The following is a 27,353-nucleotide window of genomic DNA, read 5'->3' on the forward strand; positions in this document are numbered from 1 at the left end:
CCTGGTTTCCCAGGCAGCACCTCCTCTGCAGCCCCTGTTCACTTCCTGACGTCATGCCACATACTATGCAACTGGGCACTGACCCTCCTCCAGCTGTTCCCCTACTCCAAAGTGGGGAGCGCCCAGCCCAGCCCAGTGCCGGGTGGAAGCACAGGCACATCAGACTGTCCACCTGACAGGCAGGCCCACGTGCTGGTGTGTGGAGGAGGTGGCTGATTCTTGCCCTCCTTTCCTGGGCAAAGGGCTCCTGCTGTTTCCTCTCCCACTCACCATACCCGCTCAGTCCTCCTTGTACTCCGCCCGCCAAAGCCGCTCCCTCCCCCCGCTTCAACAGATGGAACAGTGCCACTGGGGCTTTCAGCCCTCCCTGCAGGGAAATATGGACGTGGGGTGTGAGGCTGGAAGACTTGGTGGGCCTCCTCCAACCCTTCTTATCACCAGTGATGCATCCATCCTTCCGCCAGCTCTGGGGGAGGGGCACTGGCACCCATCATCCCATCTGAGGAAACCAAGGACCAGAAAGCCCAGAGCTCAAAGATCCCAAGCCCATGGCTCCCAAACCCACCAGCCCTGGGCCTCCCTTCTCTAGGCTTTGACCCAGCCCATCCTCCTGGTTAAGCCTGCCCTCTTCTTTCCCAGGAAGCACACCCAGAGCCCAAGGTGGGAGGGCCAGGGAGAGGGGACACAGGCCCTGAAGGGTGAGGAGGGAGCAGAGGTGAGGAGGAAGAGACTCATGCACAAGTGTTGTCTTTTATTTCCTTCCTCAGGCAGCTGCAGCTTCCCACCAACACCTCGAAGCGCAGGGTGGAGATGGAGGGGTGGGCATGGGGATGACCCTCGGAGCTCCAGGGCCTGGGACTACCCTGAGAGGTGAGGGCTGCAGGAGGCTGGGAGGCTCCCGTGCTGGGTGGGGGAGGAGCCCACCCCCAGCAGTGACAGCAAATCACGGTGGCTACGTGGGCTCAGAGCTCGGCTGGGGGACAAAGGTGGAGAGACAGACACCAACCTCACGACTCAGCTGGTTGGGAGATGGGGGGCCAGATGCTGACCCTGACCCCTGGCAGCACCCACAGCAAATAGGTCTGCATCAATGATTCTGCGTGTGGGGGGGGAGAAGGGTACCTCCGGGGGCTTAAATAAAGGGGCAGGGGGCAAGGGATGCGGCGGGAACAGAGTATGACCGTCTGGCGAGCAGGCCTAGCCTCAGGGGCCCCCGAAGCAGTGCGGAGCCTGCGCTGTGGCTTGCGAGACTCCTTGGCGGGGAGGAGGGAAGGTCTCGCAGCCAACGTCTCGGGCCCCACCTCTCTGGGCTCTTCGCGATCCTCACTGGAGGGCCAGGCTGGGGGAGAGCGGACGGGGCAGGGAGATGGGTGCCAGGGGGCCAGGCGGGCCTAGCGCAGGTCCTCCTCGTCGCCCTGGATCGTCTTCTTGATGCGCAGCAGCATGGTGGTGAGCCACTGGTCCAGCCGGGAGATGGCGTCGTACTCCTTCACCTGTGTGCGCCGGGGGACCGGTGTCAGGAGGGGCGGCCCACCCCGCGCCTGGCCTCGGCTCCCGCCCTGTCACCAATCCTAGCCCACGGTCTCTGTTCCCAAGAGCCTCCAGGCGTGTCCCTGTCAGCCTCAGTCCCCGAGGAGGAGCAAGGGGAGGCGTGGGCCCCAACCCAAGCCGGGGTGGCTCCCTTCTGTGTCTTTACTGGCCTGGGCGTGAGACTTCCCTTGGGGGGAAGAAAGATTTTATGGCTGAAAAAAAAAAGTCCAGTTTTCTTGTTTTACGGATGGGAAATTGAGGCCTGGAGACATGACGAAGCGGCGGGATGGACCTGATGAGTTTCGTCTCTGTCATCATTCAGAGGCCTACGATTGGTGATGGGCACCCAGGGAGAGACATGCTTGACAGATACAGTCTGGAGGACCTAATGTGGGCCCAAGCTGGATGTAACTGAGTTCCAGAAAGCTCAGAACAGGGTAAGGAAAGGGAGAAACATCTCCATGGGGCGGTTCTATCGGGGAAGCTGCCGGAAAGGGGGACCCTCCCAATGCTGCCTCTCCAGCACCCTTTGCTCCTCCTCCCTCCTGCTGTCGGGGAGGGGAGAGGGAATGATGCGACTCATTCCCTCCCTCCCTGCACATCCAGGACCACCCGAGGTGCCCGATGTGAGACAGCCTTAACTGCTCACCCAGGGGGACTCTGAGTGGTGCAAAGACCTTGGCCTTCAGGAGCAGACAGATATGGGCTCCAACCCCAGCTCTGGCCCCGAGAGGCCTCAGTGCCATCATCTCTAAAAAGGGGAGAACACTCCCCGCACCTCTTGGGGCTACTTGTGAGGATTCTGCAGCGACTGGAGAAAGGAGTTCATGGCCAGGGGCTGGGACTGGAGATAAAAACGGGTGAAATTGGGCTTCCCTGGTGGCGCAGTGGTTGAGAGTCCGCCTGCCGATGCTAGGGGACACGGGTTCGTACCCCGGTCTGGGAAGATCCCACATGCCGCGGAGCGGCTGGGCCCACGAGCCATGGCCACTAAGCCTGCACGTCTGGAGCCTGTGCTCCGCAACAGGAGAGGCCACAACAGTGAGAGGCCCGCGTATGGCAAAAAAAAAAAAAAAAAAAGTGTGAAATTCATGCGACCACATCTGACAAGGGCAGCCACCCCTGCCAGCCACTCACTGCCTCGGTGTAGCTGTCCACGTTCTGTTCCTCGTGGGCGTCTAACAATTTCTGCAAGAGAATGGCAGGCGGGGCTCAGGGGCCCAGGCTGGCCTGAGGCCTGACCTGGATGAGATTCACACACACACTATCTGGGTGAGTGAAAGTCGGGGGGACTCCCATGCTGACAGGAAGGAAGGGGCTGTGTGCCAGCCCTGCCCTCCGCATCACTAACACAGAACATCACGTGTGCACGCGTGCCCGTGTGCGTGTGAGATCCCACAGCCTCCCAGCTCTGCCCCCAGCTTCATCGTTGACTGAATCTTACTTGTCTCATCCAGAAACTGGTGACCCAAATGGCAGACGAGGGGGAAACAAAAGACCCTTGAAAAGTACTGTACAAATCTCAGTGATCGTGCTAACCAGAGCCAAGCCTCCAGACTCCCATCCACACGCCCTGCTCCAAGCGCAGATGCAGGAAAGCGGTGGCCTGAGCCCCCGGCACTCACTTTCATCAGCTTGCACTCCCGGGAGTCGGAGAACGCAGGGAATAGCTCCTCATACTTCTGGACAGCGAGCTGAGTGTCGGCGAGGGTGGAGGGGAGGTCGAAGGGGACAAGTTAATAAAGAAGGGCCCTCGGAGCAGCTGGCCCGGCAGCCGAGGGGATCGGGGGCCGCTCTGGCCCCGAGTCAGCTGTCTGCGCCACCCCCCAGCCTCCAGTGACCCTGGGCTCTGTGCTTGGCAGCAGCTTCACGGAGCTGAGCTCAGTGCAAGGCTGGCTGCAGAGACAGCTGCAGGGGACGGGGGGCGGCGGGGGCCTGGGGGAGGGAGGAGGGTTCCCCAGGCCGGTGCTCAGTGCCTCCCTTGCACCCGATCCACCCAGGGTAGGGGCAATGGCAACAACTGCCTGGTACTGCCTCGTAACAGCACGTCCTATGTGTCAGGCCTGACGCCGGGCACTTCTCACGTTTAACCCTCACGAGGACCCTGGGAGGGTCAAACGATGGTGACCCTATTTTGAAAGTAGGAAACAGATCCAGAGATGGTAGTGACCTGCTCAGGGCACAGGGGACGTGTTGGGGATCTGAACTGGCCTGACCCCAAAGCCCAAGCTCTCACCTGCCCTGCCGGATGCCGGCAAAGGGAACAAGGGTGGGGCTCAGACACACCATGTGGCTGAGGATGGGGCAGCTGGAGACGCCAAGAAATCCCAGACGCCAGGAGAACCCAACTCCTCTCCCTGGCCATTCTCCAACCCCTCACCCAGCCCGGACCCCTCTCTTGCTAAGAAGCCCTGAGAACAAGCGGGTCTGGCATTTAGGCTCTGGTTCAAATCATGACACTGGGAGTCAGAAAGATCTGGAATCCTGGGGCTGCAGTTTACTAGCCATGTGCTTTGAACAAGGGACTCTGGTTTCAGCCTCAGTGTCTTCAACTGTAAAATGGGGCGACCATGGTATCAACCTCATGGGGTGCGGTAAGGACTCAAAAAGTGCTCCCACAAAAGAAAAAGCCTGGCACTGAGCAAGTCGGGAGTTGGAAACTCAAAGGCTACAGGGACTGAGCGAGTGAAATCAGGGATAGAAACAAGCATTTCCTGCTCAAAGGCCGAATGCCAGGGGCCAGACGTGAGTGAGGGGCTTACCCTCCGAAGGGGTTAAGAGGTGACTCGGCCTAGTGACAGACACTGTGCTCCAAGGGCAGTCACCCTGTGTGTGTGGGGGTGGGGTAAGCTCTGGGTGGGCCCCTGGGCCTGGGCTCACCTTGGCGTTGAGCATGTCGATGCAGAAGTGGCAGAGAGCCGCCTTGAAGAAGTAGTCCTTGGCGCTGTACTTGAGCAGCGGGCTGTCCATGGCATTGGTCCCCACCTGCAGGCACGAGGAGGCGGGCAGCCAGAGGGCCAGGGTCACTGCCAGGCACTTGGGGGCCAGCTGGGAAGTGGGTTTGTTCCCCAGTGGGGCCCTGTTAACCCAGGACCCCGAGGGCAGGGAGAAGAGAGACCAGCCCTGGGGAAGTCAGCAACCGGTCTGTGAGTGAACGAGGACCAGGGCATGATGGGGAGTGGGGGTGTGGCCACAGGGCTGAAGCCAGGTGTCCGTGGGCTTCCCAAGGCGCCCGCGATGGTGGAGGGAGAGGCGGCCCTGCTGTCAGGCCCGACAGGAGGCTGGCACATCGGTGGGCAGAGGGGTGGCAGGCTGCGGGAACATGAGAGGCGGCGCCCGCCCCGCTCTCCTCCGAGGCCAGCTGCCTGCCTTTCTCCTGGCCAGGCTGAGCCCACCAGGGCGGTCGGGCCCACCCCCGCCCCAGCCCTCCCCGCCCAGCAGAGGGGAGCCTGCATACCCAGGGGACACCCCCTCCCAGGCCCCTTCTAGCAGGCTCCTCAGCTGCCTCTGGCTACCCCGGGCCTCGCAATTCTTCCCACTCTCTCCCTGACTCTGGTTCTTCAGAGTTGGCCTCACTCTGGGGCCGCCTGGGAAGCGCCCTGTGAGGAGTGTGGGAAGGGCCCGTCTAGGAAGAGGGTGGTGACACCGCATGGGGTCGTGGGTGGAGAGAGCGTTCAGCCAGGCGGAGCACAGGGTGAGGGCGTGGGGATGACCAAGGGAAGTGCACAGAATGCGGGGGGAGGGCAGGGCACTGGAGAGGATGAGAGACAGGACGAGGGGCACTGGCAGGCAGGACGGGGCGCCATGCCCGCCCCACCTGCCCCCACCTGTTCGTAGATGTCAATGGCCTTCTGATACTGCTCCAGCTGCGCCGCGTAACCAGCCACCTTCAGCAGACACTTGTTGGCAGAGCTGAATGGGGCAGAGAGAGGGGAGGGAGGTCGGTGGTAGCAGGGTCTGGGGCCCTCACCGAGGGGCTGGGGCAGGCAGGAGGGGTACCTGTTGGACTCCTCGCCTTTGTAGTAGTCTGCAGACTGCTCATAGTGGGCGATGGCCTGGGGAGACACGGGCGGTGGGGGGAGGGCGAGGGGCCAATGCAGCCTTCATCACCTTTGGGCGCAATATGGCCTGGGACTCACCGGAGCCCTTTACCCAGGCTCTGCCGGTGCCCCATGCTCCTGTCCTGGTCTCAGAGGACTGGCCTAGGCAGCCCTCCCCGGCCACTGGCCTGGTCCCACCTGCCACTGACCTTCTCGATGTCCACCAGCTCCGTCTCGTAGATCTCAGCGATGGAGATGTGGTGCTTGGCCGCGATGGTGAACCGGCCCTGGGTGAGACGTGGGAAGGAGCCCTCAGGACGACGGGCATCCTGAGTGCCCCGTCCCAGCTCAACCACACCCCTCCGGGTCCCCGAAGCTGGATCCTCAGCCCTCAGCCGCCCCTGGGAGGGGAGGTGTGCAGAAGAAGGTCCCAAGAGACAGAGGGGCACGGGGCTTAAAAGGGAGGCTCTAGCATGAGCGGCCTGGGTCCCAGTGCTGCCCTGACTGGGTGACAGTGGGCATGTCCCTCCACATCCAGTCTCCATGGGGACACAGGCAGATGGAGCAACACCGAGGTAACGTTTGCACAGGGACTTGCCAGAAGCTCTGGCCCAAGGAGGCATGTGACAGATGGTCCAGAGAGGCGGAAGGACCAACCCAGAGCCACCTGGTACAGGCTCCCCGCTGCCTAAGAGACAGCCTCCCTCCCGGCCTCCCTGTCCCGTGTGGCCACACAGCCCTTCTCACAGGTCAACCCCTGCTCCAGCTTCCCCTGCAGGCACCCAGGGCTTTCCCCAAGGATGCCTTCCAGCTCCCAGAGGGGCTGAGCACCTCCTACCTGTCTCCACCCGGTGGAGGTCCAGATGCCTGGCCCGCCACTCACATACGAGCCTGGTCCATGGCTACCTCCTTGCTGAGGGCAGCAGGAAGGGGCAAGGCCCTGGGCTCAGCCAGGACTAGTTTTGGGTCTCAGCGACTCCTGTTGGTAGGTGTGGGGCCCTGAGCGAGTCACGTCTCTTGTCTGGGACCCTCTTTCCTGACTGTCAAACGGGATGACAACAGTGCCCACCTCACGGGGCTGCTGTAGGGGAGACTAAACCACCCAGCTCAGAGCATCTGCCTCAATACATGGCAGCTGCCACCACTGCTATAACGACACTACTACAGCACGGCCCTGGACCCGGCAGGAGGCAGGGCCCACGCTCCTGCCCAAGGGAGGGGTCTGACAAAGGTAGAGTGCGAAGGGGCAAAAAGTGGAGTTGACAGGAGCCAGGGCCTGGCTTTGGTCCACTGTCCTGGCTCCCTGGCCTCAGGCCAGCAGCCGCCTCTCTGGACCTCATCTGTCGATGGGGATGCTCCCTGGGGCAGGGCACGGGCTGAGCTGACTCTGGGCCCTGCCTACCCTCCCCAAATCAAATGGGACGCTGGCGGCGGGTGTCTGGGTAAAGGGAAACGCACCGGATACGCGAGGACCCCAACAGCAGTGACGTCTACGAGTGAGGACAACGACGGCCTGTGGGGGGCCAGAGGCAGGACCTGGGGAGGGGCCGCCAGCCCCTGTGACGTGCTGGGAGCTGCCACCAGGAGCCAGGCTGGTGAGCAACTGCGTGAGGACCCAGCCAGCCCAGCCCGGCTCCGGTGACACCCCTCACCCTGCCAGTCTCCCGCCTGCTCTCACGGCCGGAGGAGGAGAGGGGAGGCTGGGGCAATATGGTAGGACTTAGAACGGGGTGGACAGGACACGCAGTGACCCTTACCATGTCTGTGTATATCTCAATTGCTCTCATCAAGCAGTTAATGGCCTCTGGGGAGAGAAAAAGGAAGGCAGGGAGGAGAAATGAGAAGGTGAAGTCATTTCAGCAGAGGCCGAGGAGAGGAGGAAGGTGCAGGGCTGCACTGGGAGAGGCCAGGGCTACGCACCTGAGCAGGGAGGGAAGGTGAGGGGATCCCCGAGATGCAGGAAACCTGGTCAGGCTAATTTATTCTGCTGTGACTTGCCGGGCACATGCTTCCAGGGGAGCCCTGCTGATACAGCTGCCCTCTCCCTCGGGCCAACACGACGCCACCACCTTCCCAGCAACCCCTGGGACAGGGCATAGCCAGCTGGTGGCCAGACTCCCGTGGGTGTTTTGGGCCAGACCTGCCAAGGCCCTGCCCTTGAGGATGAGCTGCCGGCAGAGGCAGCAAAGGCTGACATCGGAGGAACGGCCAGGGCCCACCTGGGCTCTGCCACCCTTTCACGGTGGGACCCTGAGCCAGCTGCATCCCCTGGCCTCCGTCTGCGGCAGGAGGCGGCTGGGTGCTGTGATGCTGAGGCCCCTGCGGTTGGGGTCTCCACTATCCTGCCCACATCCCAGCCTGCAGCAGAGCCCTCTGCACCCTTCTCCACCTGGCACTGCTGCCTGCTGGCTCCTCAAGCCACAGGTTTCACTGACAAAACACACACACTGGGGTGGCACCTGGGAGGAAGAATTGGGGTACCTTTGTTGTACCACCTTTTGCAAGTTTTTAAATTTGGGAAAGGCATTTTTTTTTTTTTTGACAAGTTATTTGGAGGATAGAGAGAAGCATGAGTGGGTGGCATTTTCTAGCAGATAGAGATGAGCTCTCGGGTGGATTTTTTTTTAACACCGTTTTAATGCATCTCAGGAGGAAAGGGTGTTGGGGGGAGATGGAGGGAGACGGACAGAGAACCTGGACAGACCACAGCAGGTGGGCTCTGAGCTGGGGCAAGGTTGAAAATTCACCCCACAGTCCAGCATTTGTAAGCCCCCTGGTCTGCCGCTGGGGTCTCCAAAGTCAGCAGGGCCCACTGGGCTGAGATGCTGCAAAGAAACTGCAGGCCCAGTGTCTGCTCTCAAGGGGCTAATGGTCTCGTCACGCAGGGAGACATGTGAACAGAGGCTCTTAGGCCCAGACCTGTGGCTGGCCCTTCAGGGAGTCCACAAGCGCCCTCCCCAAATTTACAGCCCACAAGGGGGTGTCTGTGAGCACTACTCTGGGGGAGGGAGGATTGGTAGGTCGGGTCCAATTCTGAAAGCCCCCTCGGGACCCCTAAAATATTCAGAGAGCGTACATCACTGGGTCAAGGTTCTGAGGCTGACGGGGGAAGCCTGAGGCAGCAGGGAAGAGGGAAAGAAAGCAAAAAGGGGCAGAGGAGGGGAAAAGGGAGAGAGCACCACAAACAAATACAGCCTGAAGCAGTGTTTCTTTAAAACACACACACAGATTTTGTGATAGAGCATTTCTGGAAGTAACTGACGAGCTGGCAACCCAGTGGTAAGGAGGATAAGGAACCAGGGGTAGGGCTGCAATGCGTGAGCTGTGCACACCCCACCCTGCTCCATTCTCCACCCAGGGGGGCGGATGCGCCCAGCAGGTCCCCCCTGCAAGCGACTCACAGGCTCCCTCTCCTGGAACGATGGGGCACACAAGCGGGCACCTACGGGCAGAGTGGCAAAGGTTGCCCGGGTGAGGTTAGCAGCCCTGGAGTGGGAGGCCGGAAGCTCCCCTGGCAGGACAGGCTCCCCTGCAGCGGCCGCCCCGGGCCTGCTGGCACTGGCCTGGAGTGTCGTCAGCAAGACGGCCCTTGCGGTGGCAGTAGGGGAAGAAGGCTTACCCGCAGGCAGCAGCATGGATTCACAAGGTTGAGTCCCCTCGCTCCAGGACAGCTGTCTCTGAAAGCAGCAGGCTGCCAGCTGCCACCCCAGCCAGAGCACTAGCGGATTACCTGCTAACATACTGGCTAAACCAGCTTATCTCCGGTCACCAGGACCCCGGGGGCGAACAGCCCGCGCACCCCGGCACACCTGCCCCCGACCAGCCACCTGCAGAAACCAGGAGCCAGAAAGGGGCTCTGGGAATGATCCGGCCCCAGAAGGCGGGCAGGGAGGGCTGAGGCCCAGAGAGGGGAAGGTGCTGGCTTAGGGAGACAGGTCTCCTCAGTACAAGGGGGCAAATCGCAGAACCCCACGAAGAAGTGGAATGGGTAGAAGGAAGACGCCACGTGTCTGGTACACAGCAGGTACCCAGTGAGGCTGGCAGTGAGGTTGGGGGAGCACATGGGGGAGGGCAAGTGGGGGTCTGGCCACTGCCCTGCCCTGGGTGCACGTGTGCGCACACATGCACCCCTGGGCCCAGCTATCAGGCGGGCAGGGTAAGAGGCCTCCCTGGCCTGAGTCTACCCATAGCAGCCGGCAGTGGCTGAGAACCAATGACAGCTGTGGTCATCACCTCCCCCCTCTGCCCTCAGCCACCAAGGAGGCAGCAGGCCACCCTCGGCCCACACTCAGGGCAGACTCGCAGAGGGAGAGCGGTGACAGGCGCCTAATCGCTTCCTTCCACCCTGGCAGTCCCAGGCACAGGCTCGGTGGTGGGGAGGGGGGCGTTTCCAGGACTCCTGTACGAAGTGCTGACACAGGGCGAGGCCTCTGAGGCAGGTGAGGCAAGCAGCGAGGCCCCAGGGAGCTGGCCACCTGCCTGGGGAAACGGGGCAGTGATCCACATGGGCCCTCCGGCTCTGCTTCACACGGCAAGCGGCCAGGGGTGGAGGCAGGGGGTGTCCAGGCCAGGCTCCCATCTGATGGGAGCCGAGGGCTGCTCCTTACTGGAAGTTTATCACACGCAAGGGGCTGTGCTGGGCACGTCTGTGCTTTATCTCACATGTGGTCTCTGCTTTCCCAGACCAGGAAGTGGAGACTCAAAAGATTAGGTGTCTCCCCAAGGTCACAGGGGAGCAGGCTCCCCCGGGCCTCAGAGACCACAGTGAGCCCCACCCTCCTTGACTGGGGTGGGCAGTCGAGATGCGGTGGTGCGGGGACGCTGCTGCTCCAACACCGCTCCCGGCTCAGCACCAAGAAGCTGGAGCTCCAGACGGCACCGCTCCGGGCTCTGCCCACACTAGGCTCTCCCCTGTGCCACAGTGCCTCCTGTTCCCTGAGAGCCACCGCCAGTACCAAATCCACCCCTTCCCACCCTCAGCATCCAGGGCAGAGAACCAGGCTTGCCGATCTGATCCCTAGAGAAACCAAGTTGGCCTCTGAGCCCCAAGATGGGCACGTCACCACACCTAACCACTGCTGCCTTCCACCGACGCCTCAGCCACTCTCCACGCTTCCAGAGGCTAGGCACCGGGCCACACCCCAGACCCGGGCCCTAGCACCCCCCACACCCTGCAGAGCATCGCTGCTAGCTGAAAAGGCTCAGGTCAAAAGCTGGGGAAGGACGCGACATCACGGTGCCAGGTGGGGCCTGTCCCCCGGAAGCACAGGGGCTTGTTTGAAGAGCAAGTGGCGCTGTGCACATGCCATGAAGCCTGGCCTCAGCTCCCGCCCCAGACATCAGTCCTTCCAGTCACTCTGGAGCAGCAGCTGAACGTCACAGATGCTAGGGCAGCATCTGCAGGTCGACCAGTTTCCCAGAGAGAAGGCAGGCTGGGGGTGGGGGCCCTCTGCAGGGGACGCACAGACTTCCCTGGGTGATTTGAGCTGAAAACAAACCCGAGGTCACCCTGGGTCATCATCACATCACCACATGGCCTGCTGTGGCCCAGCGCTGCCAGCCAGGTGCGCTTAGCTTTGTGCAGAGCGACGACAGCCCACCCAGTCACAAGGCCTCCCCTTGGTTCTTGCTGAGCCTGAGCTCACACGTGTGAGACACCCGGCTACACAGGAACCACCCGTCAAGTCTGGGAACAGAGAACAGCTACTTGGTCCACACAGACGTCAAATCCTCCACTGGGAACTAGATGTCCCGATGGCGATAACGAATCCACCACCAATTCCCCAGTGCTGGTGTGTGAACCAGTGCTCACAGATCCTTGGAGAGACCCCCGGGCACTGGTGACAACTGCCCTCTCTTGGGAAGGATAGGCCTTTATCCCAAGGTGATGCATCTCCTTTCTTTTAAAAAATTAATATTCATATATTTCCCCTTCTCTTATGAGTGAATAGTGATAGTAGATGGTCATTTAAAAAAATGAGATTGTTGGGCTTCCCTGGTGGTGCAGTGGTTGAGAGTCCACCTGCCGATGCAGAGGATACGGGTTCGTGCCCCGGTCCGGGAAGATCCCACGTGCCGCGGAGCGGCTGGGACCGTGAGCCATGGCCGCTGAGCCTGCGCATCCGGAGCCTGTGCTCCGCAACGGAAGAGGCCACAGCAGTGAGAGGCCCGCGTACCGCAAAAAAAAAAAAAAAAGAGCTTGTTAAAATTAAAAGTTGGCAACCGATGTCTGGCACCATGATTAAAAAATAAAATTCCGGGGAGACGCAAGCGGGAAATAAATAAATAAATAAATAAATAAAAATAAAATAAAATTCCGGGCTTCCCTGGTGGCACAGTGGTTGAGAGTCCGCCTGCCGATGCAGGGGACATGGGTTCGTGCCCTGGTCCGGGAAGATCCCACATGACGTGGAGCGGCTGGGCCCGTGAGCCATGGCCGCTGAGCCTGTGTGTCTGGAGCCTGTGCTCCGCAACGGGAGAGGCCACAACAGTGAAAGGCCCGCGTACCACAAAAAAAATAAATAAAATTCCAGCTCCACGAAATCCAGAAGTCTGGTACCCACTGGGTTGCGCTTCTACTTCAGAATGAGCCCGGGGGACAAAAACGGTTTCCTCACAGTGAGTCAGTCCCAAACTGGGCTTCTGTCCCCAGCACGCTCTCATTTTAAGGAACTTGTTCTCTGCAGCTACATCTCTGGGATCGGTTCTCTCTGACCCCATCCCCACCCCCCAGGGGGTAGGGAAGCCAGGTTAGGATAATTTCCGCTCCTTTTTCGGCAGCAACTCCTACCTGGCTGGTCTCTGAACCCCCTCCCACCCCCTCTCGCATGTTAATTCTGACAACAGAACAGACTTTCCTCTCTCCTTGGCATGCGGTGGGTCTGAAATGTAACTCCCACTCCCAAATGCTCCCAGGCTCCAGGAGGGGAGGGGAGCGATCAGCTGCAGGCACAGAGCAGAAGGGGAGGCGGAGGCTTGGAGCGCGATGCCAACGCCAGCCGGAAGGGAGCCAATTCTGAAGTTAGAGCGCCAGCGCCTCCAGGCCAGCCTATTGCCTACTATCTTGGGTCGGAAACCTGAGGCCTCCTCTGGGTTGGGGCTCAGCTGGCGCTCTGGGCTGCCAGCTCCAGCAGCCCACAGAGGCCCTCACCTTGGGGGTCGGCTTTCTTGAACGCGTTGCCGGCGTCCACAAAGCAGGTGGCCGCGTCGTGCTTGCTCTGGAGCTGCAGGTGCAGCTGGGCTGCCTGGCAGAAGGCGTTTCCGGCAGCTGGAACAGAAAAGGGGGATCCCCGTCTTAGGGGGGGCTCCACGCTTTAGGTTGCTCAGACAGGGCCCGGGGAGGTGGTCGAGCTCTCCAGGGGCAGACAGAGTCCCCGAGAGAGGAAGAGCCTGGCCGGGGTGAGCTGAGGTGCAGGCCTAGACCTTGGGCCTCCTGACCCCAGAGCTGCTGCCCGCACCCCCGGCCCAGGGGAGCCTGGAAACAGCATCCCCGGCAGAGTGCCGGCTGAACCGTGGGATGGGGCTGCTCGGGGGTGCTGGGGAAGAGAGTGGCAATCAGGATACAGCTACCCCAGACCCCCCACTGCCTCTCCCCTTCCAAGACTGACTTCTTCCCGCACGGCCCCCAGCCCTTTCAATCTAACTCCCCGGCTCCCCTGCCTCTGTCCACATGCCGGTCCCTCGTCCAGAGTCGCGGCAGGTTGAGTGGCAAGGAGGCCTCACAATGTCCACTCCCCCAGGGGCTTCACGTCCAGAAAGGGAAACAGGACAGACATGCCACGAACTTGGGAGCATGGGGACCAATGCCCATGGGTGCAGGGAGGCGGAGACACCTGAAGCCCAGGCTGTCCTGTACTCACCTGCGAACTGCCACCTTCCAGGCGCCCTAAGCCATCCTGTTCCCACGTCTCCGGCTCCTAACCTAACTGACTTGTGGGAGACAGCGGGACCCCTCCTCCTCAAGGGGTAGGGGCTGTGCTAACTGGGAGCTCCAATGGCCAATGCCAGCTCAGTCCTGAGGCCCCTGCCCTTCGTCCTCCTCCAGCTGAGTCCGAATCACAGAATTCCTGAGCTGGAAGAGGACAAGAGGGCCTGGCCCCCATCCTGTACCTATAGAGCAGGAGGCTAGACAAAGCCACCCAGGTTTTCACTATGCATGATTTCTTTCTTGTTTTTAAGGGCTCCAAACTTGAGTGCAGAATTTCCAGAGAAGTAGTATCATTGGGGGAAAAGTTAAAAATAAAAAAAAGGCCTAAGACTTTTGTTTGAACATTTGGGGGAAGGAGGGAGGTGACAAATTTTAGGAGAGAAGCACCATCTATGCGAGTGAAAAAGAAATATTCTTTCTCTAATGGTATTGTTACCTTAGGAGCATATAAAAATACACATAGGATCTGGCTCTAGGCATAATACATGCTATGAAAGCTTAGGAAAAAGCTCTTCTAATTTTCAGGACACCAAAAATATTCTCAGAAAACGACAGTCCATTCTGCCCTGTGCCTCCACACCCCGCCTTCACAGCCCCATCCCAGGTTTCGTTTCCTTTGTAGTCGGAAAGTTCCTCCCTGGGTTTCAACACTGTCTTTGCTTGATATTCTTGATCCAATCTTGCTGATGTCTGAAGCCATGTTATGAAGTCAGCCCCCAAAGGGCTCGAGCGCTGGCTTTTTGAACCTCTCTTCCAGGCCTGCAGGTAGCTCCCAAACAGATCTTTGGCCCCTTGGACCTCCAGGAGCTCCTCCTTGGACTTTCCTGGCGGTCCAGTGGTTAAGACTCTGAGCTTCCACTGCAGGAGGCACAGGTTCAATCCCTGGTCTGGGAACTGAGATCCCGCATACCGCACCGAGCAGCCAAAAGATTAAAAAAAGAGCCCCTCCCTGCCCACCCACCTCTCCTTGGCGGACGCCGCCCAAGCTCCAGCCTTGCCAGGGTCTGACCATACCCCTCCTGGCCAAGTCAGAAGGGCCACTCCGCCCACCAACACAGCCTGTGAGAGTCTCAGGAGGCACGTGACCTGGGATGCCCTCTTCCGGGAAGAGGCCCTTCCAGTATACTATGATACTGTCTGTGTGTGTGGGTCTTGCCCCAACTGGAGTGAGAGCACACAGATGGCTGGGGACCTTGTAAGTGCTCCTGAAGTCTGCCAGTCTGTTGACTGGAGTCCTCTAAGGGCTTCCCCTCCCACTCTAGAGGGAGGAGTGCTGCTAATAGGAGTGGGAAATGGAGCTCGCAGCTGCCACCGTGCTGGGCTGACTGCTCTGCGTGGGGACAACTGATCTCAATGAACCCACATGACAGCCCCGCAGGGTCAGGACCGTTCCTTTCCCTGTTGCCGTGCTAAGGAGGAAACAGTTTTGGAGAGGCCAGGTAACCTCCCTGGGGTCACGTGGCCAGCCTGAGCTGTGACACAGATCCAAGTCACTCTGGCTCCAAAGGTCAGGAAGCCACATGGGGCAGGTTAAGCCCTCCGGCTCCAGAGTCAGAGTTCTGGTTTCTGAATTCTGCTTCAGTCACTCACTAGTCGTGGCGTGTTGGGCAAAGGGCTGGGCCAAGCCTCAGTTTCCAAATCTGTGAAATGGGGATGTTAATGGTACTGACGCTCATGGTGTTGCTGTGATGATTCAGTTAAATAATGCAAGCTTGGTGCTTAGGAGAGTGCTCAATAAATGCAGCCATGATTAATGTTATTATTGGAACAACCTCAATGATCCCCAGCCCAGAATTCAGACTCTGATGGAAGTATTAGGGAACTGCTTCCACGGAAACCTGAGATTCTTTCTTTCTTTTTTTTTAGTAGAAGTATAGGTGATTTACAATATTGTGTTAGTTTCAGGTGTGCAGCACAGTGATTCAATTTTACACATATATCTATTCTTTTTCCCGATTCTTTTCCATTATAGGTTATTACAAGATATTGAATGCAGTTCCCTGTGCTATATAGTAGGTCCTTGTTGGAAACCTGAAATTCTGAATTTAAGGAGAAACCCCTCAAAGAGCTCATAGTCTACATGGGTCTATCTGAATTCAATAATCTATTTATCCTTATCCTCTAAGTTCTCATTCCAAGGCCCTGTGACCCAAGTTGTAAAATAACCCAGTGGGCTCGGAATGACCAGATGGCAGGCCAGCGGGTTTGTAAAGCTGGAGATGGCGTTGGTGGGGGAGCTGCAAGGCTGAGGCCTCAGCCAGGCCTCTGGGACTGGAAGCTGAGGGGAACGAGGAGAAAGAGCCATGGAGGCGCTCTAGCAGGGATCACATACCACTCCAGTTTTTGGCCATCTTGAACATGTTTGCTGCTCTGGCGTAGATTTCACATGCTTCCTCTATTTTGGATGAGCCTCTGGGAAAAGGGAAAGGAAAAACAGGTAAGAGAAAGATCTAATCTGGTATTAAAGAGAAAGCAAGCCAGGACTTCCCTGGGGGTCTGGCGGTTCACTAAGACTGAGCTTCCAATACAGGGGGCACTGGTTCGATCCCTGGTCAGGGAACTAAGATCCCACATGCTGCCCAGTGAGGCCCCCCCAAAAAAGGAAAAAGCAAGCCTTCTGCCCCAGCGACAGTGGAGATGTGTCCTTACATCGCCCGCTGGATGGTGGCCCCAGCCCCAGCATGTCCCCGTGAAGCCAGCTTCCCAAGTCCAGCTACAGCTCAGGCCTCTGCCCGGGCTCAAGGGAGATGGAGCTGGTGGCCCCCAGCCCCCACGCAAAGGCTGGCTAGGCCCTCGTTGGGCAGGTCTGGGCTGGACCCTCATTGTGTGTGGGGGGGGCCCTTCCCAACCACCCCCAGGAGCCCTGCCTCTGACAGGCTCCTCCACTTCCTGCTCAGATGCTCGGTGCTGACCACTGGATCCCAGGCTCTCTGCAAATCCCTTTTCCCCACGAGACTGCAAAACATTCCGGGGGAAGAGTCCATCCTTGGACACCTTGTCCTTTCCTCAATGCCCTAACCCTGTCCCTTGCACACTGCAGCTGTCCAATGAAGACGTCTCAACCCTAAAAGCGTGTTGCTGCCAATTCACGACTAGGCAGATATATAATGATACAGACATATGAAAAAATACTGTTTTTAAATATGTACACCGAAAGTTCCCATTTGTGTTAAAACAAAACAGAAAAAGAGGGTGAGAACAGAAACATACATGTAAACATAGAAGATTTCTGGAAAAATACCACACAAAAAATAGTTAAGAGTATTTTTCTCTAAGGTGGGGTCTGTAGGACTGGGTGCCAGGTGTGGGAGACAGACTCATATCCCTCGTTAGGACTGTCTGGATTTTAAAATCGTCTGCATATTTCCTATTCGAGAAAAAAAATATGTATATATTTTAAATATTAGCATTTACGTTGGGTTCTGTGATCCAGCAATGAATTACATTCCTAGCAATTTATCCTAAGAAACTAAGCAGAGGGACTTCCCTGGTGGCGCAGTGGTTAAGAATCCGCCTGCCAATGCAGGGGACACAGGTTCGAGCCCTGGTCCGGGAAGATCCCACATGCCGCGGAGCAACTAAGCCCGTGCGCCACAACTACTGAGCCTGCACACCTAGAGCCTGTGCTCTGCAACAAAGAGAAGCCCACGCGCAGCAACGAAGACCCAACGCAGCCAAAAATAAAAATATATAAATAAACTAAAAAAAAAAAAAAAGAAGAAAAGAAAAAACAAAGAAACTAAGCAGAGAAGCTACAAGGATGTTCAGCACAAGATTATTTAAAATGGCAAAATAATGGGAATTCCCTGGTGGTCCAGTGGTTAGGGCTCGGCGCTTTCACTGCCGGGGGCCCAGGTTCAACCCAGGTTGGGGAACTAAGATCCCGCAAGCTGTGAGGCTGCCCACCGGCCACCCCACCCCCACAAAAAAAAATAAAGCCACACAAATAAATCATCTTCACTGTCCTAGCCCTCAGCCCTGTGTCAACCGGCCCTGGAACCTTGCCGACACCAGCCACAGAGGGTGAGGGCCTCCGACATAATTCTGGACGCAGTATGGGGAGCACCCCTGCCCTCTGCACTGCTGGTGAGGTAGGGCCAGCGTGCCCATGCTTTGGATGCACATCAGATGTTTGTTATAATAATCAAACCAGAGCCCCGGAGCCACCCTCCCTGGAGATCTCACTCAGCAGGTCTGGGTGGGGCCTGCGATCAAGATTGGTAACAATGGCCTCAGATGATTCAGATGATCAGGCGAGTCTGGGAGGGAAAAAGCTGACCTAGACTGACCTCTTGGGAAGCAGCCACCAGTGACTTGTCCCATGTCAGGTAACATCGGAAGGCAATACCCCCAGGGCGGGCTGGCAGGGTGGCTGGGACTGGAATCCTGGCTTCCTGAATCCAAATCGCACCAGGTAAGCTGCTTTAGATGAAAAGTCTCCCCTCTGCCTTCTGGGGCTGTGCTGACACTGCACCCACCCTCTGCTGTCCCCAGAAAGCAGCCCTGAGGGATGTGGTGACACACACCTCCCACACTCCACCCTGCTGGGTTCCCCCATCTTCCCACCACAGCTGCACAAGACGCCTTGGGCCTGGGGCCCCTGTTTGGAGTGAACCCACTCCTGGCCCTGGAGAGGTGAGGAACTTTCACAAGTTTTGGGCAGAAGAGATTTCAGAAGGGTCCCTGGGGGCCAGGCTACAAAACCCCCTGGGGGATCTTCTCTGGAAGGTTCTCTGAAAGGAGTCAGGTGCACTCACAGGCCGAACCACAGATCTGCCCACCCCATGGATCCCCTAGCGCATCCTTCCCTTCCTTGTGGGTGCAATTAAATCCTCTCCAGACCCAGACATTCTCTGAAAAAGCTCAGGTTCCCGGAGGAGCAGAAATGGCCCATCCCACCACGGAGAGGCCCAAAGCCCGGTGATAACAATGAGCAGAGTCAGCCTCAGCTGGCTTGTCGCAGCTCAGTGGGACGGGGCAGACTCAGAACACAAGGCCTGTCAGCTGCTGGGCTGAAATTCTATGATCCCAGACTAAGCTGGGCCAACCCCGTGCTGGCTCACTGATTCTAACTGTGGGTGGAAAAGCCAGAGGGATTAACATCTGCTCAGGCCTCCAGGCCTGCCTTCTCCTTCCCCTCAAAGCTTGGGTCCTGGCCACTCCCATGACCAGGCGATGACAGGAGAATCTCTGGAGCTCCAGCCTCTTGCTTTAGAGATGGAAGTGGAGTCATCAAAGGGGAAAGTAATATGGCTCGGGTCCCTGGCAAATCCTGAAGGAGAAACCATTCACATAGCCATTTATTCAACTGGGGAGCAAATATCTGAGCATTTATTATGTGCCAGGCACTGCAGGTAACAGTAGCAAACAAAGGAGAAGGGCCTGACCCTCAGTGAACAGGACATCAGCAAGACAACTGCAGAGGGACCGGGGGACGAGGGGCTTCTCTGAATGGGCAGGTCAGGGCAAGCTGCTGTGACTATGTGAGATTTAAGCTTAGTCCCCAGAGATGACGAAGGAGCCATCCATGTGAAGCGGGAAGCACATTCTAGGCAGCAGTCACAGCACGTGCAAAGGCCCTGAGACAGAAACAAACTTGGCCAGTTCAAGGAAGAGAAGGGGACCAGGATGGCTATGGTCCAGGGAGTGGCAGGCATTGAGGCTGGAGAGGTGGACGGGGGACCCCATGCTGGAAGCAAGGACAAGGGTTTAGGCCCTATAATAAGGAGCGTTCTGCAAGGAAAGAATGGGCAGAAGGAAGAAGAGCCCAGCTACTCTGTTTTTCCAAGCTGTCTCTGCATGTGATAAACCTGCATTGTTTACTACAGGATTTCTCTCCTTGGTCAGGTCACTTCAGGTCACTTATCTAAGAGTGGCCTCCCCAACAAAACCCACAAACTCGCTGAGGGAAAGAAACCAGGCCTCCCTCGGACCCCTGCACAAGGGCCAGAGGGGCTAGCTGGCCCTGCATCTTCTGAAGAGCCCAGGTGGCAGCGCCTGTGACAGCTGACTGTCCCTCCCCCCACCGATCCCCCCAAGCTGCCTCTGCTCCGTCCTTCCCATCACACAGCTCCGAGCCACACTGGGAACAGAGGGAACTGGTTTGGGCCAGGCTGGTGCAGGGCTGTCTATAATTACCCCACTCAGCTTTGCTTTCTCCCCTCCGCAAGGCGGAGGAAGCAGTCTCAGGTCTCCCAGGCACAGCCACCATCCTCCAGCAGCTGCCATATGGAGGGAAGGGTGCGGTGCCAGGCATGCACAGATAGCCCGGTGGGACCTGGGCCAGGGGGTCCGCAGGGCAGAGTCTCAGCCTCCCTCCTTCCTTTCTCCATCCCCTGGGCACTTCCCGGCTCCCAGAAACAAGCCACCCACCCAACCTGCAGTCTCCTGAGGGCCTCAGAAGGCAAGGCAGGTGGAGTAACTCCCAGGTTAGGTCCCCGACACTCCCTAAACCCCTGTCCTTCTGCGGCGCCATAGACACCTGCCCTCAGCCCCCTCCTCGGCCTGAAGGTCCCCGGGAAGAATGGACCCAAGGGCCGGTCCGGCCCCGACCTCCTCTCCTTTGCTGTGCATCCTCACGACTCATTACAGTGGCCTGCCAGGTGCCACCTGAAGCAGCACAGAGAACCTCACAGTCACCCTCTAGGTATGACCCTGGCTTACAGAGGAGGAAGCTGGGGCTCACAGTGGTGAAGGGGCTGGCCCAAGCCGATGCTGCCGGGAAGCGGCAGGGCCAGGGAACCTGCCCTGCCTCTTGCTCACCCTGTGATCCAGGAAGCTTCCTTCCCTGTGTCCGAGAGAGTCTTCTGGAAAAGGAGGGGGCGCACAAGCTCCCTGCCTGCTCCAGCCTCTCCTGTCGATTAAACAGCCAGCGCTGCTCAGGTTTCCCTCACCTGAGGAGTAAATGCTGCTCTCAGCTGGAGCCAGCCTGAGCAGCCTCGAGGCCCCGAGGGAGTCATTAAGCCAGCCCCCCGCTGAGCCCTAGCCCACCTCACAGAGTGGCAGGCTGAAGGTACATCAGAAAACAGAGAGGCCCCTGGCACTGGGAGCAGCGGCCCCCCCAGCCTCGCCCCTCTGCCGACTGCACCGGGGCTGGCAGAGCCAGAGCCGCGGGGTCTCTGGGCATCTCTCGGCCTCTCCTCCTACATCGCCCACGAGCGCTAAGCCCCTTGCTGCCCCTCTGGCTCTGCGGTGCATCGAGCTCCCGTAGGGCCCCAGGAACGACGGAAGAATCCAGTATTACACACTAACTGCCCAGCTCTGAAATGCCTGGACGGGCAATGGGGAGAGAGAGAATGCACTTGGGGGCCGAGAGACCTGGGCTGAGGTCAGCCTTGGGCACTTTGCTAGCTGTGTGGCCTTGGGCTAGTGATCCCTGAGCCTTGGTTTCTTTATCTGTAACACAGAGACAATGAGCCTGACCTGGGAGGCGTCTCGTGAGGATGAGAAGGCGCAGTACCTGGCACACAGCACAGTGAGGCCCGGAGCAGGCGCTCAAACAGCTGCTATTATATGAAGGAGGAGAAATACACCCCAAGGGCTGCCGGCCACCCGGCAATGGGAATTCTAGAGTCGCTTGGGGTGGGTGGAAAAATCGAGGACCACAGTCAGGCAGGCCTGGACTCCGGTGCTGGCTCGTGGTGCCCCCAGCCTCTGCTTCCTCAGCTGTAAGTGGGGATAAGACACCACAGCCGGCAGGCCTGCTGAAGGCACAAGGAACACCCCCTGCCCCCGCAGGCAGCAGGTGCTCAGCCAACGAGAGCATCACTCGCGTCAGGCTGGCGGAGAGAGCAGGTTCTGGAAATGTTCTCCTTTCGCATCGCAGTGTGGGCTTCATCGCCTTACCTCCAGATTAGCTAAGTGGCGCCCCTCCCCTGGCTTCCACAGAGCCGGGGGCCTCCCACGTACCCCACCCACTGAACACCACACTGATGGGGCTGGTTCCCGGGCCATCGCCCTCCTGCCCGTGAGCTCAAAGGCAGCGGCCACGCCTCCCACACGGCCCAGCAGGCCTTCCCATGGTTCTTATACGGATGCCCTCTGCAACCCAACAGGATTCCTTCATCCCAGCCAGAGCGCCCAATGGTTCCTATTCTTAAAAGATGTTTTGGAAAGACCCTTGCCTCTCAGTAGCCCCACTCCAAACAGGAGTGTCGAAACCTCTGTGTGAGCAGACAGCAGGGTCCCATCCATCAAGAGAGGCAGAACCCTCAGACTGCAGGGAAATGACAGCCGGCTTCCCTGGAAGCCTTGTGTCCCCTCAGGAAAGCCTCCACTCTGAGCCCGGGCAAGAGAGGCTGAGTTTGAAGTTGTGGATCTTGGCAGCTGGCAGGGGACAGCGAGTCACCTCGGTGCCCAGCTCACCGGCACCCCGGGGTCCTGCGTGCTCTGCAGGTGGAGGGTGGTCTGGAAGCCGGCACTCCTCAGCCAAGGGCCCAGGGGGGTCCTGGATGGGGGACACCTACCCGGAGGACCTTGGCCGCAATCTCTGCCTCAGGAAAGCCAGCCTCCGGGCTCCCAGGGGTTGCTGGTGCCCAAGGGCGGTTCAAGCAGGAACTGTGTCAACATTTGATCTGCAGGCTGCTGTTTGTGCACAGAAAGCACCCCGTTATCTCTAGTTCTCCAGCGCCTTGGGCTCAACTTCCAATCACAATACCCAATACTAATACTGTTGATAATAGTAAGCACTTAATAAGCACTCACCAGGGTCAGGCACCATGCTCGCAGCGCTTCACATGCATAACCTCATTCTCTCCTTAGGACAATCCTACGAAGTAGGTATTACTATGATCTTCAGTTCAAAGAAGAAGAAACTTAGCTAAACACACTGGTATCTGAGTGGAAAGAAGTTTTTATTTTGGATTTGGGGGAAGGGGTCATGGGGAGATGTCAGGGACGAGAAAAAGCACCAGGAACAGAACCACTGTTTGGAATCTGCGCAATCCCGAAGGGGTACAGCAAGAAGTCTGGATCCCTCGGGAGACAGGCAGCAGGAAGGAAGAAAAAGCGCATCTTGCATCTCCCCTCTCCTTTTCCACAACTGCATCGTCTTTGGGAAATCGCCACCTTTCTGCTTCCAGAGCAGAAGTCTGGGCTGCTCTCCCATCTCCTGAGCCCTGGCTGGGGAGCTGAGGAGGGGAGGGAAGGTACAGAAGCAGCTTGGATCTGTGAGCCGGCTGGTACAGCCTCCCTCCCAGGCTGCTGGTGCACCAAAGCCCCCTAGTGTCTGGCAGCCCAGAAACAACGAAGAGCAAAGAAGGCCTTAACAGCCAAGGTGACGGGGCTGCCCCCGATCCCAGGCGGGAGCAACCCTCCTTGGCCCTTTTGACATGAGCAGAGACCTCTCAGTTTGGGCTGCTGTCATCGCTGAGGTTCCTGAAAGGGGAAGGAGGAGCAAGAGGGACAAGCTGAGCCCCAACACTCCCCGCTCCAGTCCTCGGAAGCCACAGCGGGTTGTGAAACGCTGAACACCAGCAACCCCGGCTCCAGAGGGAAGGTGTCAGGAGTGGTTCCCGCCCATGAGGCAAGTCCTCTCGGGCTGGCCCCTCCGGCAGACAGGCTCTGGTCAGGCGGGTCTCGGTCTCCGTCTGCATCCCTGTCCTGTGCGCTAGCCTTGCACCATGGCAACCGCTCTTGGAGCTGAAGGGTATGGGATGAATACACCTGCTCTTTCTTTCAGATGTTTGGAGAAAACTGCCACGTGAGTGGGGAAGATGGGGGAATCAGAGGAAGGAAAGCTCCCTAAGACGCCTAGTTAGCCAACATCCTCCCTAAACGGAGTGCCCAGAAATGGGCCCGAGCATCAAGGACAAACTTCGTGTGGCAGCAAGAGGGCTTTGGGATCAGACAGGACAGTGTGTGAACGCGATCTCCCACTCACCAGAGGACTGGGCAAATATACCAATATCTCTAAGCCCCCATTTGTCCACCTCCACGGGGATGTCGTGAGGACTACATGTGAGGACGCAGGTAAAGCGCCTGGCCCAGGCCGGACTCAGACTCAGAGTGAGCACTTAATAAACGTTACCAGCTATTATTACTGTCGCTGTCTTCACTCTCCCCAACACCAGCTGCTGCAGTCCTTTCTACAAGGCAAATGCGAACCCTCCAGCACTGGCCCTACTATGGATTGAATGCTTGGGTCCCCCACCAAAATTCATGTGTTGAAACCTTAACCTCCAAGGTGATGGTATGAGGAGATGGGGCCTTTGTGAGGAGATTAGGTCATGAGGGTGGAGCCCTCATGATTGGGCTTAGTGCCCTTATTAAAGAGACCCCAGAGAACTAGTTCACCCTTTCCACCGCCCTTTCCACAATGTGAGAACACAGTGAAACAATAGCTGTCTATGAGGAAGCAGGTCTTCATCAGACACCAAATCTGTCAGCACCATAATCTTGAACTTCTCAGCCTCCAGAACCGTGAGAAATAAATTTCTGTTGGTTATCAGCCACCGAGCCTATGCTATTTTGTTACAGCAGCCTGAACAGGCTAAGACAGGCCCCCATTAAAATCCTCAATACTCTCCAACACCTCCTCAAATCCAAGCCCTTTGTCAGAAGACCCTCCAGGACTGGGCCTGGTTCTTGTTCAGTCTCACCCCCTTCTGCCCATTCTACCTTTATGGGCTAACACGGAAGCCCCTGCATTAAACCTTCATCTGGGCCTTGCTCAAACTGTATCCTCTGCCTGAAGCAGTGCTCCCCCGCCAGAGGGTACCCCTGGAACTCCTGCTCATCCTCCCAGATGGAGGTCTCTCCTCTGGGGAGCCATCCCTGTTCCCTTTAGATTTTGGTTCCCCATCATTTCGGGCAGAACCTCCCTTCACACTAGACCTCTGTTCACACAATTCCCTCTGCCTAGAACACCTTCCCCAGCCCCCACTCCCTTAGCATGACCTAGGGTTCCTTGGGGCCCAGCTCACACCTCACCAGAACCTTCCTTCAGCTCATGCAGCTTCCTCTCAGGTCAGCAACCTCCCACAAACGACAGAATCTAGCCCTTAGTCACATTTGACAATTTTGCTTTACTAGTGTTTTAGCAAGCGTTCATCGTGCCTTCCCAACCAGGTGGCAGGTGTTTCAGGGTCTCACTCAGCTGCTCCCTCCAAGCAAGGCCCAACAGCACACTAACCCCCAGTCCAAGGGGACCAGACACCAAAAGCCACCCAGGAAAACCATTACCGAAAGCTGAGCTCTTAGCCCCACCCCAGAACACTGCACTTGAATTTCTCCCCTTGTGAAGGAAGCAGAAACACACATACCCTCTCCCCACTCTTAGCCTCCAAAATAAAACATTTCTCACCTAATCAATACAGGCCATCAGCCCCGGATGTTTCTCCACACCAGGCAATTCTCAGCCAGGTTACTCAAGTTCTTTCACTAAACATAATCCACCCTCAAATAACAACGAGCGGCTCCCATCTCCTTTCCTGGAAAGAACCCTCCCCCACTTCATTTCTTACCAACCTCCTAACACCATCTCTCCCAATCCCTGGTCCTCCCCGCAAGCCCCTTCCCCAGCCTTCTGGATGACTCTCCCAGCCTCACAGCCCTCCCCAACCTCTGCCTGTCTCTGCTGCCAGGCTCCATGAGGCCCCCTCCTCACAGTTCCTCCTAACTCACTACAAACTCACCCGGCCTACTGCAGCTCTCCTCCCAGGCCGATGAGCAACACAACCCTCCTCAGTCCTCCGCGGCCTTCTTCTCCCTCCACCCGGGGCCTCAAGCCCCCTCCCCTCACCCTATTAAGTCTCCATGGCCCGGAGTTTCGTTCCCAACCTCTTTCATCTCCTCTCTCATTACACCGTTTCTCCCTGCTCTGACCCCCCGATCCCCACTTCTCCCATCAGACCCCTACCTTGATCCCCACCAGCCCCGTACAGGCTCCACACCTGTTTCCTTCCTGTAAGTAACACTAATGGTAGCTAGCACTCTCAGAGTGATAACCACATCCCAGGCTCAATTCTAAGCACTTTACTTGCATTCTTATTCTATACTGGTAACAAACCTGAGATAGATTTCACTAAGCTCCCCTGTAACAGGGAAATTAAACAGCTTACCCAAGGTCAGGAAATGGCAGATACCACTTCAAACCAGGGCTTTTGACACTCCTAAGCCGCTAAAATTCCTCAAAGGATGGCCAGCCAAACAACTTTTACGAGCCAACGTGAACTTTATGTGAAATGTCTTCCGCACTGCAGGTGTCGGCTCTGTCTCCCAGACCCCTTCAGCGGTATCCTGGGCACGCCACTCCCATCCTACTCACAATGCCCACCCAATCCTTACTCAAGGATCACACAGCAGGCCTTCGGCCCCTTTTGGTTTTCTCATCTCCCTCATCTCTCCCTTTTAACCCTCCAGTTCCTAAATCAAGCTTCACCCCACCTTAGTCTCCAGCCTCCCAGTCCAGGCTTCTTCAGAAGCCGTAACTCCATCACCCCAGGGGTTCCTCTGCTCAGATCTCAGGGTGTCAGGTCCCCTTACACTCAGCCGTGACCAAGGCCATACCCATCCCAGACACCTCACACATCTCAGACTTGGGCTCATCATCCCAGGATCACCTTAGCCCTGAGCCCTGAGCCTGAGTTCACACAAATCCACCGCCCCAGGCCTTGGAAAGGTGAAGCCCTCGGGCAGGGGTCCTCAGTCCCAGGGATCCAAGACGCCCGTCTGGGATCCTTCAAGTAGGTTCTCCTAGAGCTCCAAAAGGCTTCTTGACCTGGTTGCCCTCCCAGGTTCCCTCAGTCCCGGCAGGCCAGGTCCCCTTCAAAGCCTGAGACCATACTCCCTCGGCCCAGGTTCTCCACCAGCCCCTTGGCCCATCTTCAACCTGGGTCCCCTTCCTGCCTCCAGATGGTGTCGCCTCGGCCTGGGTGTCCTTAGCCCAGGGCCCTTCTACCATCTGGGACAGACTCTCCTCAAACTATTCTGCCAATGCCACAACCCGGGCACCCCGGCCCTCGGCCGGTGTCACCTCTGCTGCCTTAGACCATGTCACGTAACTCCGCAAGCCGCCCCCACCCCGTCCTCTAGGTTCGAGCCCTTCGTCTCTATCGCCGCCCCAGTCTATGACTCCTCTGTCCTCTCAGTCTAGGTCCTGGCCGGACCCCTCGGCGCGGTTCTTACCCAAAGAGGCCCGAGAAGAAGGACTGTGAGTTCTTCACTTTGCGCTCCGCCTCGGCCAGCAGCGCCATCGCCTCCGCTTCCTTCCCGGAGTTGTCCATGGCGGCCGCAAAGGTACTCATCAAACCGCCCGACCCGGGCCCTCGGAGGACTCAACTGCGGCCGGGCGGTGGTACACAGGTCAGGAGAGCTTATTGCTCTGCGTTGACGTCGCACCGGCGCGCGCCTCAATGCGGCCCAGAACCACGTGATTCGCACTGGCCAACCAGCGGCGTCGTAGCGCTGCGCGCGCCCCGTCGGCCACGCCCCCGCCAGCCGCCGCGCGCCGCCCCGTGACTCACGGCCTCCAATTGGCGACCCGATGCTTTAACGCATGCGTATGCGTCCGCGTACGGCACCCTACTCTCTTCCTGGTGCTACCAGGACAGACCACGTGACTCTGCGTAAGCCAATCGTAGTCCTCACCGCCAAGGACCCGCCTTGAGGTGCTACCTTTCTGGATCCTCCTCCACCAATCAACATCAGCTCTTGGCTCCGTCTGCACTTCCCGGCGGAATTTGGACCGTAGTCAGCTGACCATTGATCCTCACGTGACAGCTCCATGCCGGAAGACACGGCCAATCCACGCCTGGGTTTGACAGTTCCCTTGCGCAGAGTTTAGTCCCCGCCTTCGCTCTTTACCTCCTGACGTTCTCCTTCACTTGGAAAGGCGTAAGTGGTAAGACGGAAGATGG

General features: G+C 58.0%; 1 protein-coding gene across 2 annotated transcripts; it reads right to left on the bottom strand.

Moving 5' to 3' along the window:
• Positions 1-731: 731 nt before the first annotated feature.
• NAPA (NSF attachment protein alpha) lies at positions 732-26,869 on the bottom strand. 2 transcript variants are annotated; one of them, XM_029242094.1, is made up of 11 exons: positions 26,623-26,869; positions 15,830-15,909; positions 12,721-12,837; positions 7,328-7,374; positions 5,780-5,857; positions 5,530-5,585; positions 5,358-5,442; positions 4,411-4,515; positions 3,156-3,224; positions 2,668-2,718; positions 732-1,493 (listed from the first exon to the last, which is right to left on the bottom strand). In XM_029242094.1, exons 1-11 carry the CDS (start codon positions 26,739-26,741, stop codon positions 1,392-1,394), a joined length of 909 nt encoding a protein of 302 aa, XP_029097927.1. In that variant the 5' UTR covers positions 26,742-26,869; the 3' UTR covers positions 732-1,391. The 2 variants fall into 2 exon arrangements, with proteins under 2 accessions (XP_029097927.1, XP_029097936.1); XM_029242103.1 differs by lacking the exon at positions 2,668-2,718 and having other exon boundaries at positions 26,623-26,836.
• Between the last annotated feature and the right edge of the window lie 484 nt (positions 26,870-27,353).

Source organism: Monodon monoceros, unplaced genomic scaffold (assembly GCF_005190385.1).
Source record: "Monodon monoceros isolate NGI ecotype Baffin Bay Population unplaced genomic scaffold, NGI_Narwhal_1 Super_Scaffold_10, whole genome shotgun sequence".
Lineage (NCBI taxonomy): Eukaryota > Metazoa > Chordata > Mammalia > Artiodactyla > Monodontidae > Monodon > Monodon monoceros.

What these genes read in the sequence shown, in the direction of transcription:
- NAPA (XM_029242094.1), bottom strand. Translation starts at nt 26,741, where the DNA reads ATGAGTACCTTTGCGGCCGCCATGGACAACTCCGGGAAGGAAGCGGAG. An exon ending in TTCTTCTCGGGCCTCTTTGG is followed by an intron (nt 15,910 to 26,622) that starts GTAAGAACCGCG and finishes CCCTTTTCCCAG; the next exon opens with AGGCTCATCCAAAATAGAGG. An exon ending in CCATTGACATCTACGAACAG is followed by an intron (nt 4,516 to 5,357) that starts GTGGGGGCAGGT and finishes TCGTGCCTGCAG; the next exon opens with GTGGGGACCAATGCCATGGA.